The sequence below is a fragment of the Bison bison genome, unplaced genomic scaffold (assembly GCF_000754665.1).
Source record: "Bison bison bison isolate TAMUID 2011002044 unplaced genomic scaffold, Bison_UMD1.0 scf7180017864468, whole genome shotgun sequence".
NCBI lineage: Eukaryota > Metazoa > Chordata > Mammalia > Artiodactyla > Bovidae > Bison > Bison bison.
This window is the reverse complement of record NW_011495029.1, coordinates 2,717,856-2,733,121: the sequence shown is the minus strand read 5'-3', so window position 1 is coordinate 2,733,121 and position 15,266 is coordinate 2,717,856. Positions and strand designations below refer to the sequence as shown.

Here is a 15,266-nt window from a genome sequence, read left to right as displayed (position 1 = left end):
TTTCTCTGGATGTATGCTCAGGAGTGGGATTGCAGAATTATATAGTTGCTTTTTGTTGTTTTCGTTCAGTTTCTAAGTCATGTCTGACTCTTTGCAACCTGCACGAACTGCAACACATCATTTTCTTTGTTTTTAGTTTTTTAAGGAACCTCAACAGTGTTTTCCATAGTGGCTGAACCAAGTTACATTCCCACCAATAGTATAGGAGGTCTCCCTTTTCTCTACATCCTCTCCAGCATTTATTATTTATAGACTTTTTGATGGTGGCCATTCTGACCAGTGTAAGATGATACCTCACTGTAGTTTTGATTTGCATTTCTCTAATTAGCGATGGTGAGCATCTTTTCATGTACCTTTTGGCTATTTATATGTCTTTGAAGAAATGTCTATTTAGGTCTTCTGCCCATTTTTTAATTGGGCTATTTGTTTTTTTATTCTATTTCATTGTTTTTCCTGTCCATAAGTAAATTGATGAATGAATGAATTAAACACCAAATAGAACTGGGTTTGGTAATGAAATCATCATTAACATTTACTGATTTTGTACAATAAAATTACTGTTCTTTTCTTCTCTTTTACACTGAATAAAGAGCTGAATGGGCTCCCTCACAGGGAAAGGTGTGGGGTCAATGAATTCTGGCTGATTTAGGCATTAGTGCTTATTCATTAATTCACTCAGGTGACATTACCAGTGGCCTCATGAAGAGGCACAGTGCTAAGCAATGATCTCTCCCATCTCCATGGAGAGCTCACATACAAGTCTGTGGAGAGATGGTGGGAAAGGAGCGTTGGTGGGAGCTGGATCACATCTCACCATGTTTTTCCCTTAGGATGTCAGAGCCCAGGCCACCATTCCACTCCTGGGCTATGTTGTGGACGACATGCCAAGGAGTGCAGACCTGCCACACAGTTTCAAACTGACCCAGTCTAAGTCTGTGCACAGCTTTGCTGCAGACAGTGAGGAACTGAAACAGAAGTGGCTGAAAATCATCCTTTTAGCTGTCACAGGTGAGACGCCAGAATGTCCTAGCCAGCATCCAGACACTTTGGACGATCATCTTGAACCTAAGAGAAAATCAGAATGCCAAGTTCCAAGACCTACCACGGTGTAGGGTGTGTCTCAAGATTTATAGCTCACGATATTCTCAGCTCTCCTTGTTCATCTCTTAGCACTTTATGTTGAAAAATTTTACAGGCTCATAAATGCATCTTTTGGGGGACTGTTTTTATGTACTCTTAGTGAAATTAATGTGCACAGCCATTCTACCCATAAAGTTTGAAATAATGTGAAATGTGGAGCATTTTTCTAATGAGCTATTCCTTGAATATGTACTTTTGTCTTGGAAAAAAGTGGTATAAATTAATTCTATCACTTTAGGCTAGAGAAGTCTTCTTTCATTTAAGAAATCCTTTAATGTCTTCACTTACACATGTAGGCTTTATAACAGTTTGAAAGATATACCTCCATGTTGCCAAAATAGATCCACAGTAAAAATAAAAAAAGAAAAACAACAATACAGGGACAATTTAGGCTATTGTATTAACTTATTTAAGTTAGTTTATAAAACAAGCTGCATAAATTATGTACATTCTTTTAAAGCAAAAGAAAAAAGACACATTGTTGGTACTCAAGATAATACTTGTGTTTGTAGAAATACTTCTAAGAATAAAATGTCTTAAGTATATAGCAATTATGTACATACAGTATTAAATACAAATATATATATACACACTATACACACTTTTCAGGTTAGGTTCATATTTGTCTCTAATTTATTTTTAAATATACAGCATGTTTTATCTTGGAACTGAGCAGTGTTCTAAACTTATGAGATGTTTTTGCTGATTTACATTTAACTGATTAACATCTAAGGGTATTGATATTTTTATAATAAAAAGCTGTAATTTATGTGGCATGGGATATATTAGTGAGTTCCAACAGTATTTTTAAAGTACTATTTTTCTTTGTTCTGTGCCTATTTAAAACAGTGCCTCTCTTTGAAGGTGCTAATAATACCTAGTTAAATATAAGATGAGGGTTTGATTAATGCTTCAGTCTTGATTACTCTGAGATAAAATGCATTTTGGTCACTGGGATGATCAAGTCATACAGATTATTTTACCTTTTACCGTTCTCTAATTGTTGTGGCAGTTAACATCAACATGTATAAGATTCCTGACCTTACATAGAACTGGGACATACGGCAACTACACTTATTGTTATGTTTTCCTTTCCCTTAAGACTGTTAGTTTTGGTTAAATGAGGACTATATATAGTTAACACTTAAGATAACTGTGTGGGCTTATTCCTTTGTCAGATACGAAAAAAAAATTCACATGTGATAATCTATGATTAAGGGTAAAGGATAGGTAATTAAGACAGTTTATGCTTAATTTTTTAAACCACCTCACTAAAGAACAGTGGGGGAAAATACAATATAGAAAAAATAGTATTTTAATGGCAGGTTTTGGGGGGTACAATATGATTGATGAAAATTTGAGCATTCCCCCCCCCTTTTATCCTCTGGGGAATTTTAATAAACAATTTTAATATTAATAGATTCCTTGTCACAAAGGCCGTTCTTTATTATATTGTAGTTGTGATTAAAATCTCACATTGTTGGATATTTAAGTTAATCCTTTTCTCAAACTTAGATCTCTCTCTTGTTTTACACTTACTCTATCATGTTCCAAACATTGTCATTTTTTAAATTCATCGGTCTGCTAGAAATCCACAAGAGTGATCCTACTAGCCTTTGGGGATTACACTTTTAAAGGTAGATCAGATTCACTCAGAATTGGAGATTGCCACACATTTTATTCAGTCCCTGTTTTTTAAAGAAATATATGAAGTATCAGTATCTCTTTTTTTCCCCCACATCCCTAAGGAGAAGCTAAACTAATTATAGTGGGCATGATTAGATTGCCTTCTTCTGAAAAAGGAATACCAGCCATTACCATCAACATTAAGCCAAATACTTGGAGCCAAAAAAATATAAAGGTAGCTTCTTAGGCCTATTAAATTAAGGACAAATTTAAAATATTTACATTGTTTCTCTTTTCTAGTTGCCAGGCATGGGTGTATTTGTGTATGTGGTGTTTAGGGGTGATTATTGAGAAGGTTATAATATGGCTGTAGGTGATGCTTTCTTTGATTTTCTTAGTCTCAAGAAAAGAGAAGCAGTAAAAATGTAGAATGATTATCAGGAGAAGGTGACTTGTAATGAGGACAGAAAAATGGAAATGTAAGGGCCAGTTAGAAGATTTACAAGTCAAATTATTTTTAAAAACTATTTTGAAGAACAAGATTACATTTTTCCTACAAATAAGTCCTCCTGGAATGGAAGTAACATGAACAGATTCAAATTTTGGCTTAGTAATAATCAAATGTTATTTAATGTAGATTATTGAAAGAAGACTCATGTAAAGAGAATATTTATTATCATACTCTTAACATTATCTTTAATTTTTTTTCCAAAAAAATAGAAATGTTAGCATCAGAAGAGAATTTCTGCTTATCCAATCCCGTCTTCACATTCCACATGTTCTTTTGTCAGGCACAAAGAGAAGCAATGAAGCAGCTTTGTTTTCACTGATGCTTTTACTTGGAGAAAGGCAAAGGAATACTTTTAGCCATTTAGAAACACTCAACCAAAAGACCTCAAAATGCACCTAATTGATTATAAGAGTAATGTCTTCTGCTTTCTGAGACACCTGAGCTGTCATAATAAATTGAGCCTAGAAAAGCAATTGATTGTTTTACTATTAAAACAACATTCCATAAGGGCCTTATTCTTTATTTTCCTCTAAGTCATCTTTTCTTTAACATGCCCTTCCTTCAGTCTTAAAAAAAATACTTCTTTGATAAAAACTACTATTTATTATAAAACATTCCAGTTTTTTAAATATAAGTTTTGCTTTATTGAAAGTCTACCATTTGGTATATTGAATATGAAATGTAGTGCAGACTTATCTTCAGGTTTTAAGTGGGACCCAAAAATGAAAAATGCCACCACCCACTTTTGTGACAGTGGCATCTATAATGCCATCATGTATGCAAGCAATAAAATTTTACAGGGTAGGATTTTATACTGAAACTTTAATGTGAACATTCCTAGTCACAATGATATAGAGAATTAACTTCTAGGAGTGATACTGTAATTCGAATTGCTCATTTTAAGGAAAAGAAAGTATATGTGGCAGGGTTTGGAGAAGGGATAACATTATTCTTGAGATTCAAGTAACCATCAAAAGCCTTTTTATTTTTGCAAAGGGTCTGGATGGTTTAAAAAAAACAAACAAACAGTTAAAGCACATCTGCACAACTTTATCAGGTTACATTTCATTTTCCATGAAGCTTAATGTAGATTGGTATATTTACTGGCTAATGTACGCAAATTAAAAAGAAAAAAAAATCCCAATTTTTAAAACTTATCAAAACTTTTATTGTCTTCTTTGTGGAAACAGGATTTGTCCCCCTCTAAATTCTCATTTTTGATTATACCCAAAGCCTTAAGTTCTTATTCTGAACTCATTGTCTGTGATAACTGTAATACTGATCTTTCTGAGCTGAGTATATCCTGAGGAAAAGGTAACAATGGGAACAAATAAACTTCTAGGGAACAAAAGGTTTTTGTTGTTGTTTTGTTTTTTGTTTTTGCAGGTATTCTTGCTGTATTGCAGAATAGAAAATTTTGTCTACATTACATAATGTTCCTGTTAGAGCCTCTAAGATTAAAAGCACATGGCATATATAAGCTAAAATTAACTCAAAAAGCAAAAATATCTTAATGTCTTCATTCTTAAATTTTATATTCTTTAAGAATATATTAATATGAAATCTGTGACTAATGTGTTCTTATTCTTAGGGCTATATTGAACATCTGTGGTGGGTCATGTTACTTTTTCATCCTCATCCAATTTTAGTAGAACCAAATTGCTTTTTATTTTAATACTATTATTTACTATAGAGTCTCCAGATTTAGAAAATGGAGTATGATATAGAAAGACTACTAGATATACTTTTGAAACCCTTTCTGTGAGTTTATGCATACAGGTATATATGTAAAAGCACTGTTGATTTCAAATTCTGTTTTTCCATAGGAATAAAATTTTTATAGAAAATATTCTTTTTAACTTAAATATTTTAACATAAATTATATATATGGATTTTGAGTAAAATCTATTCTTATGTATGCCCTGTAATCATGTTGTCATGAGAAGATAACTTTGCTTTCTTTACTGATACGGCAGAGAAGAATATGATTAGGAATTGAAACAAGCAAGTACGGACAGAAAGGTGGACAGAAAGAGACCCATGGTCTCCAAATCAGAGCAATATATCTAAGATAAATGAAAATTATTTAAACTGCAGGGGGGTATAAACTATAAGATGCAAATCTATGTAATTGCACACTCATAGATCTATTGCACCTGGGCCTTTCACCTTGACCTCTAAATTTATACCACTAGTATCTTGTCATTGGGCTTCCCAGGTGGCTCAGTGGTTAAGAATCCACCTGCTAAGCAGGAGATGTGGATTCAATCCCTGGGTCAGGAAGATCCCCTGGAGAAGGAAATGGCAACCCACTCTAGTATTCTTGCCTGGGAAATCCCATGGACAGAGGAGCCTGATGGACTGTAGCCTGTGGTGTTGCAAAGAATCAGACACGACTTAGCAACTAAACAGCAACAATCATATTATTACTTTTTCTTTTAGACTTAAAAAAGAATACTGTTGGACCATTTTCTGCACTGTTTAATGACATAAAAAAAAATCCCTCTAAAGTCAGTCATGGTCTGTCTTCTACTTTTTGGACTGAACATTTGGCAGGAAACAGTGTCTTTTCTGTCTTTTGAAATAAAATAGCACATGGCTTCTACAAGATAGTTAACTCATTGTGAGTCACTGAGAGTTACATGATGTTTACCCCTTCCTAAAATTCATTATAGATTGAATTAGTGAGATTAGGTAGACTAGTGAGAAATTAAATCAAGAAATATTGTAGCATATTTGAATAAGTGAATACCAAATACATAGAGTGAGATATATATACATTAATATATAAGTTTGGGAAAAGACATAATAGTCTATGGGACCATTATGATAACAGAATTGCATTATATATTACATATTATATGGATGTTGGAATGTATCACTTGGGGAAGGTCTCCATCAGCAATCATATCTGTATATAAAATTTGGGGGATTTTGTTTGTTTTACAAACTAGCATTTCATTTTGTGAGTGACAATTGACTGTTATTTTTGAATAAGTGCTATCTGGGTTTTTGAATTGTTGAATGATCAATTTGAAAAGGTATGTTAGCAAAATTTTAGAGTTAACTCAAATGTGAAAAAGTGTACACAAAAAGTAAGTTTTCTTTTCTAGCTGTATGAATGTAAAATACTTGCAGATAGTGTATATATTGTGTAAATATGTATATTTGGTCAGAGAGCTGGAAACATTGTAAAATTAAGCACTTTAATTCTTATTAAATAAATACTTGTATCTTGTAAATAAATACATCCTTGAATGAATTCTAAAGGCTTAGATGTTATTTGAGCTAGGATTATGCATGTTCAGTACACAATGATTTGGTTGTTAGAAATTTTGGTTGATTCAGAAAAAAGTTACTGCATTAAGGTACTGATGTTCCTTCCGACCTCCAATCCCACCAAACCCTGTGTAAATGTTTCAAGAATAAAGTTTGTGACAGAAGCCAGGATTGCCTGGTTATAGAGATATAGGGGCTTCTCCTATAAGAACTACAAGGCCAGACCTCCAGGAACTGGTAAAGCAGCGCTGCTTTGTTCTCTTTGAAATGACGCTGTACCCCACAGTGCTCCGTCTTGTGAAGCAGAAATAGAAAGGAACCGTGTTTGAGTCTTAGTCCTGCAATTACCTGTTATGTGATCTTAGACAGTTTGCCTGAATCCCAGTAACCAACTCACGTTCATTTCAAGGAATAAGAAACAGACATTCAGTAACTATGAAGCACTATACAAAATAGCATTTCATGGAGCACTTCATTGGGATCATACCTTATTGGCCTTTAATTGAACAAATAAAAGATATCCCTCAAAGGAATCCTAAGTGACTCTCAGTGTTATAAGTAAAATATTTCTAGAAATAATCCTTTTTAGGCATTTATTACCTTTAAGAATTTCTTAAACTAAATGTTGCCCTTGGCCCATTGATATGAATTGTTTGGGTGCATCTTACCCCAGAATAGAAATTATGGTGGAGAGAGCTAGTGTGGCCTGTTTGAGGGCTTTTCGAACTTTAATATACATAGGAATCGCCTAAAGATCTTATTCAAATACAGATTCTGATTTAACAGGTCAGTGACAAGGCAGTTCTTGTTAACAAGGTCTCAGGTGATGCTGTTGCTCCTCAAACCAGTCTTGGAGTAACAAGCTTTGTATCATAGACAGCTGGCCAGACATCCCTGGCTCTCACTTACTGGTTGTCATGTTAGGCACAAACTCTTCTTTGAAAAGTTGTGGAACATAAATGAGAGAATACGGTATTATGTTGCCTGGCTCATAGGAGACATTTATTAAATAATTGTTAGTATCATGAATAGAGATCATTAAGGTAACATGGAAGTTTGCTGCCCTGACTATACAGTAGAATCACCTGGAAAGTAGTTAGACCGAGTCATCCTCGGCCTTACCCTTAGGAATTCTATTTGGGGGGTTGGGCTGTGGACATTAGTAGTGTCAAAAATTCCCCAGGTGATCCTGATGAGAAACCTCGAGAAAGTGATTGCACACATTGTTTCACACATTATTCCACATAAGCTTCACACAGCAGTCTTAACATTTTCATATTAAATAAGCAGGAATAGAGAGATTAAGTAATTTGTCACTCCGCTTTAAAAAAAAAAAAAAAAATTTGTCTTTGGCTGTGCTAGCTCTTCATTGCTGTGAAGGCTTTTCTCTAGTTTCAGTGAGTGGGGGGTACTCTTCAGTTGCAGTGCCTGGGCTTCTCATTGAAGTAGCTTCTCTCATTGCAGAGCATGGGCTCTAGGGAGTGTGGGCTTCAGTAGTTGTAGAGCACAGGCTCAATAGCTGTGGTGCACCAGCTTAACTGTTCCACGACTTGTGGGATCTTCCAGGACCAGGGATCAAACCCATGCCCTCTGCATTGGCAGGTGGATTCTTTACTACTGAGCCACCAAGGAGGGCCCTGTCACTCAGCTCTTGAAGTCGTCTCTTCCTTATCTGGTTTAAACATTCAATCACTATAATCACTCCTTTGCATTCAATTCACTCAACCTCCTCTCTAGCTTTGTCTTACTTGCTTGACAAAACCAAAACCTGGTTGACTCTATTCTGTCTTCTCCATGGCTACAGCCAAGTAGCCAAACAAAATGAACAACTACATTGATTGGTCTCATTTTAAATTAATTACTGGATTACCATTTTGTATCCCCTTTCTCATACCTCCGACACCACCTCCCTCATCCTGCACCCAGTTGATGCAGTTTACTTCTTACTTTACTCAGAAAATTAATTGACAGAGGACTCCTGCAGTTTCCCACAACTGCATCCAGCTGTCTACCAACATAGGTTCTACATACTCTTCTCTTCCTAACCGTCCATATTCCTACTTAAATCTGATTTCTAGTTTACACTGTATCCTGTCCCCACTCACCTTCTCAAGAATGCTGTTCCAACCATTATCTTTTTCTCATACCATATCAACTTTCCTTCTTAACTGAATCTACCAGCAAACATATAGGTTACAGTATTTCCCAACCTAAATAAACCTCTTCACTACACTTCCCCTGCCACCTACCATCCATTTTTCCTTCCTTTTTGGAGCAATAGTTGAGTTGTATATACTTGTTTCCAATTCCTCTCTTCCCATTCTTCCCTGAATATACTCCAATCAGGCTGAAAAATGTATCTCCCTTGATAAAACCTACTTTATCCATAATTTTCTCCATCTCCATTAATTGCAACTCTGGTTTTCAACTTTCTTAAGCCAAAAACTTTCATCTTTGACTCCTCTCTTTCTCAGAATACACATCCAATAATCAGGAATTTATATTAGTTTACCTTTAAAATATTCCAAGAATTTTTCAGATTCTTTTTTACCAATTCCCACTGCTACCATTCTGGCCTAAACCATCATTGTCTCTTGCTACATTATTTCAGTAGCTTTCTAATTAGTCTCAAGTCTTCCAGCTCTCCCTCCATCCCTCCACTATTAAAAAGGCAGCCAGAGGAGTCTATTAAAACACAAATCAAATTACGTGGCTTCTGTACCCCAATCCCTCTAGGGACTCGCATCTCCCTTAGAATAAAAGCCAAAGTCCTTTGGCCTCATAAATTTTTATGTTTCCCCACTGCTGCTGCTGCTGCTGCTAAGTCGCTTCAGTCATGTCCAACTCTGTGCGACCCCAAAGACAGCAGCCGACCAGGCTCCGCCGTCCCTGGGATTCTCCAGGCAAGAACACTGGCGTGGGTTGCCATTTCCTTCTCCAATGCATGAAAGTGAAAAGTGAAAGTGAAGACCGTCAGTTGTGTCCGACTCTTAGCAACCTCATGGACTGCAGTCTATGAGGCTGCTCCTTCCATGGGATTTTCCAGGCAAGAGTACTGGAGTGGGGTGCCATTGCCTTCTTCACTACACCACCCCATACATTTCACTTTTCTTTAAGCAAGCCAAGTACACTTCAGCCTTAGAACATCGACACTGTTCCTTCTTGCCTGCAGTGCTCCTTTCCCAGATGTCTGCATGAGCACCTTTTCCAGTTTAGAGTCTGCTCAGATCTCATCACCACAACCTCAGTTTACTGCCTCCACTACCAACATAACACTCTCATTCCTCAACCTGACCTATTTTTTCCTTATAGCACTTAGCATCTTGTAACAAACTAGATAATTAGCTGTTTGGTTTTTTTGTTTTCTATGTTCTTTATCTACTAGAACATAAGCTCCTTGAAAGTAAGGATTTTTATCTGTTTTAATCACTGATGCCCTCAATCCCCAGTACTAGGAGTTACTTGGCACTTTGTAGGCTTTCAATAAAAACTGGATACAAAAGCTAGGCTATAAAAATTAAAAATGAACAGAAATGTACTTCCAAAGTATCAAATTGTTGTGAACACAAAACTTTGGAACAGGGAATGAGAGGAAAAGAAAGCAACATTTTATATAGTTAAATTGTTTTAGTAACAAAGCCAAATTCCTGATTGTTTAAAACATAGTCAAGGACTTCAAAATATAATAATGAAAATCTTAGTCAGCCTTTGCAGATGGAGTCTTACTATAAAAAAAGTCAGTCTCAGCTTGTTCTCATCACCGTCACCGCAACATCTAGTCTATGAGGAAATTAGAGGCAGCTGGTCACTGTTCCAGAAGGAGCCAGAAGTGGTGAAAGATGCATGTCCCAAGGAAGTGGGGCCAGAGAGGACCTGCCAGAGGGTTTGGATAATGAGCTCCTAGTCTGGAGTCAATCTCTTACAGAGGAAATGATCCATGTTTTGTTTTGGTCTTGTATTTATAAATACAGAGCCAGGTTGCTTTGTCTCAATAAAGGAAACTGCTTTTATAGAGTAAGGTGTTACCACATAGTCATGGTGTTTTCACAGGAAACCATATTTTTAGATTGCTTACATATATGGTTATCATACACTGAACAAAGGTAATAACTGAAACGAGTGTATTTTTCTATATGGAATCATGTTCAAAGCTGGGAGAAACATGCCACATCCTAAAGATCATCTTGTAGTTTTCCATTAAGATGTGTGTGTCCTTGGGAAGTGGAAAACAGGCAGGCAAAGACTACGGGGAGGCACAGGCTCACAGTTTTAAATAGAAGGGAAGGAAATATAGAGAAATTATTTTCTTAAGTCTTGATGCTTTTCTGAGTATACCGTTTTTGTTGAGTTTTGACTTTTGAACTCTATTGATGTTTTATGTACACAAGCACCCATGGTAAAAAATAATGAAAAAACTGAAATGGAACATAAATACCAATGAACATATCAGTGGTCAAAAAAATGCCAAGTGAATAACAACCACTCTACATAAAAATTAGAAGAATTAATGCACATTTTTTAAAAAGGTAAGTATTTATGCATTTTTTGGCTGCAGTGTATTCATCTAGGGTGTTTGTTGCTGCTCACGGACTTTCTTTCTCACAGTTTTACTGTGCAGGCTTCTCACTGCAGTGGATTCTCTTGTTGCAGAGAATGGGCTCTGGAGCACTCAGGCTTCAGTAGTTGCAGCACTCAAGCTCAGTAGCTGTGGTGCATGGGCTGACCTGCCCCGCAGCATGTGGAATCTTCTCAGACCAAAGATCGAACCCATGACCCTGCGTTGGCAGGCGGATTCTCACTGGACCACCAAGGAAATCCCTAATGCACACTTTTGAATGCAGTATGTTGATAATACATGCTTAGACTAAAGGCAAATAGAATCTTACAGAGGTAATGAATTCTAGGTCATTGGTTTGTTTTATCCAGTGGTATGACAACATTTCAAAAGTCTATGAATTCTAGAGCTGAGCAAATTAGCATGTTGAATATAATGGGAGCCAAATTTCTCACTGACAAGAGAAGGCAGTTACAATATGGGAAAGGGGGAATGTGATAAATTTTGTGTTGTTGGACTAGAATTCCAGGTATCAATACTGCTACTGCTGCTAAGTCACTTCAGTCGTGTCTGACTCTGTGCGACCCCGTAGACGGCAGCCCACCAGGCTCCCCCGTCCCTGGGATTCTCCAGGCAAGAACACTGGAGTGGGTTGCCATTTCCTTCTCCAATGCATGAAAGTGAAAAGTGAAAGGGAAGCTGCTCAGTCGTGTCCAACTCCCAGCGACCCCATGGACTGCAGCCTTCCAGGCTCCTCCATCCATGGGATTTTCCAGGCAAGAGTACTGGAGTGGGATGCCATTGCCTTCTCTGACAGGTATCAATATAAACACATAATTTTATAGTTATTTAGCTAACTGGGTATAGATATAATACATATATAGATGTGTGTACATATGTATATTTGTGTGTGCACTCATGCTGAGAGGGTCAAGAAGCAATAATACCCCAGTAGCAATGTGTATACCTATGTTGGTTTCTAAATACCATTTCCACTAAAGGAACCAGAGCTGCTTGAAAAACTGGCTGATTCTAGGGGTATAGCAGAGAAAATTCAAGATAAGCCTGGAATATCATACTGTGACAAAAAGTGAAGGGGTTTCCCTGGTAGCTCAACTGGTAAAGAATCCGCCTGCAATGCAGGCGACCCTGATTCAGTTCCTGGGTCAGGAAGATTGGCTGGAGAAGGGATATGCACTCCTGTATTCTTGGGCTTCCCTGGTGGCTCAGTCAGCTACAGTCCACGGAGTCGCAAAGAGTCAGACATGACTGAGTGACTCTCTCACTCAAAAAAAGTGAAAAAGTACTCAAAGAATGATGTGAACATGTCAAAAGACCCAGAAGTTAGCTTGAAGAGGCTCCAAATAGCAAAATCTAGGACAGTTGAACATAAATATTGAGTGTTTCCTGTATGCTAGTTGTTTATTGTATCAATATTTAAAGTCTAGGATTACTTTGAATATGCTGACGGTTGGTTTCCTTTTAAATTTCTCTTAGCATACAAATAACTCTCCTTATATTTTATCATGCCTCTAAATCAGAAAGTATTTTCTTTGTAAACAAAATACTCTGAATATTTTAAAATATATTAGTCATATTATCACAAAAGGTATATATGTCAATATTCACAAGGTAAATTTCTGACACTTGTCATCTATGATTCAACCTAATATAAGATTTATAAGATGAAGTAAAAACAGAAGCATCCTCTTTTAACCAAAGTGGAAACATGAACAAATAAGTATCTAAAATGTTATAAAATTACACATTGTTTCAAATAAGGGACTATGTTCCTGGTTGTTTAATATTTAGTAATATTAGTTTATTTAAGGAATCCAAGAAAGGCTAATGGAATTTGAGTAGGAAAAAATTGTGTCAGAATAAAGAAGATAGCAAGCTGAGAATATCTCTGACTTTTCCAAGTTCCAGAGCTCCTTCATGAATTTGGTGTTCTTATAGAGGTATAAATGGCTGCATCATTTATTTTAAAAATCCTAAATATCACAGAGGACCTGAGTTTCAGAAAACAGTAGAAAAAGTGCAGTAGAACAAGTTATACATTTCAGGATTCAGAACCCAAGGCAAGGAAACTATGAAACCATATGAGCAGAAAATCAAGCTGCCAAAGCAAAGTCCGATGAAGTTGAAAAATGGTGAAATACTGGGCGCTTTTTTTCTTAACTCTCCTTCCCTGTATTTTCCAGTTTTTCTAAAGTCTAAATATAGAAGTTATGAAAAGTGTCATTTTTAAGGAACTACCAACATTCACCAAAGAGTGTGTTACCAGCCCACCTACCATCATTTACCAATAGTGGTGGCAACAGGGCAGACTCAAACTTCCTCTCACCCACAGGGCATTATCTGGGGGTTAAACTGGGCTCCACCCAGAAGACAGGTTCCCCAGCCCCTGCACTTTGCATTAGTTTGTCACCTGAGCTCCAATTATATGATGTATGCTGCAGATCTTAGTATTCAAAAGATTCCTTGGTCAACATAACCAGCATATACCAAGGGAAATTTCTTCCAACTTCTGCCAACAATCTGCCTTTTATGGCCCTGAAGGAGGCCAAGGATGAGGGTTCAATGGGATACTGCTGGTGCTGCTGCTGCTAAGTCGTTTCAGTCGTGTCCTACTCTGTGCAACCCCATAGACCTACCAGGCTCCCCCGTCCCTGGGATTCTCCAGGCAAGAACACTGGAGTGGGTTGCCATTTCCTTCTCCAATGCATGAAAGTGAAAAGTGAAAGTGAAGTCGCTCAGTCGTGTCCAACTCTTCTCGACCCCATGGACTGCAGCCTTCCAGGCTCCTCCATCCATGGGATTTTCCAGGTAAGAATACTGGAGTGGGGTGCCATTGCCTTCTCTGCCAATGGGATACACAGGTTCCCAAATACAGTAATAATTTGGTACCTCTTAAAATTAGTGTTCAGTTGTGTCTGACTCTTTGCAACCCTGTAGACTGTAGCCCATCAGGCTCCTCTGTCTATGGGATTCTCCAGGCAAGAATACTGGAGTGGGTAGCCATTCCCTTTTCCAGGGGGTCTTCCTGACCCAGGGATCAAACCTGGGTCTCCCACATCACTGGCAGCTGAGCCACCAGGGAATCCCCAAAACTATTGCTACTGAAATACTTGTTTAATATTTATTCAGAAAAGGAATAGCCAAGTATTAAGACTTGGGGGAAGCTCTTCTATTGTATTCTCAGTTCTTCAGTTTGGGCAAGAGAGTTGTATACACTTACTATTCACAAAGTAAAAAGATGAAATCAGCCGGACCCAGTTTCACTAAAAAGCGGCTTAGAGACCACTGCTGAAGTGTGCCCCTGGGGGATTCAAGTACAACAAGTGATTTTAACCGCCTTCTGTTTGTAAGAAGATTTTCGTAAATACGACTTTCTCCATATCACTATTTTCTACCGCGACAGTGCTCACTACAATGGCAGCCCCTACAGTGGCACATGGACAGCTCCCCTGCTGGCCCACCCCTTAACCCAGCTCTGCTGGGAAGAGCAGGTGACGGTGCAGCTTCCTTGTGGTTCTCCCAGTCACCTTTGTCCCCTCAACCCTGTCCCCTTATTCTCCTTCCCTTAAAAATAACAGAATAATTTCTCAAATATGTCTACACTGAGTCCAAGGGATAGACTATCACAGCTCAGTCTTATCCCAAATTATGGGTGTCTTTTCATGAAATAGGGATCTACTGTTTGCAGTCTTAGATCTTATTAGTTTCATTTAACATCATATTCTAAGCACTTTATCTTTAAAAAGTTTTTAATAGTTATGGTCAACATTTGAGGGGTTACTACACACTATTCTAGGATCTTTACATGGATTATTTCATTTATTCTCCCCCACAAATTTATTTATAAAATCTACCCTGATTTTCCCATTTTGAAAATTTCCCATTTTGCACCAGTTTATTTTTTAATGCTCCCAAATACTTATAATTTGTTTTTCCCATTTTTTCCGGTTTCTCATTGTTTTGAATTTACTTTTGATATCCCATATTTTTTCTTTTATTTTCTTCTTTTGGTATCCTGTATTTAATAAAAGTCACTTTTCCCTCTCAGTTTCTAGTTTATTATTATAAAAGGTTGTTTACATTTATCTCTAACAGGTTTTTAAAATCTCAGTGGTTTTATCTATTGTTCTTTTC

At 37.1% G+C, this 15,266-nt stretch overlaps 1 protein-coding gene across 3 annotated transcripts in view; it reads left to right on the top strand.

Moving 5' to 3' along the window:
* FGD4 (FYVE, RhoGEF and PH domain containing 4) overlaps nt 1-6,539 on the top strand; it is a 227,555-nt gene extending 221,016 nt beyond the window's left edge. For all 3 annotated transcript variants that reach the window (XM_010860576.1, XM_010860578.1, XM_010860577.1), the window contains exon 17: nt 831-6,539. In XM_010860576.1, the coding sequence (XP_010858878.1) occupies nt 831-1,112 (282 nt within the window). In that variant the 3' untranslated portion in view covers nt 1,113-6,539. The remainder of the gene's footprint in view (nt 1-830) is intronic.
* Nucleotides 6,540-15,266: the final 8,727 nt, after the last annotated feature.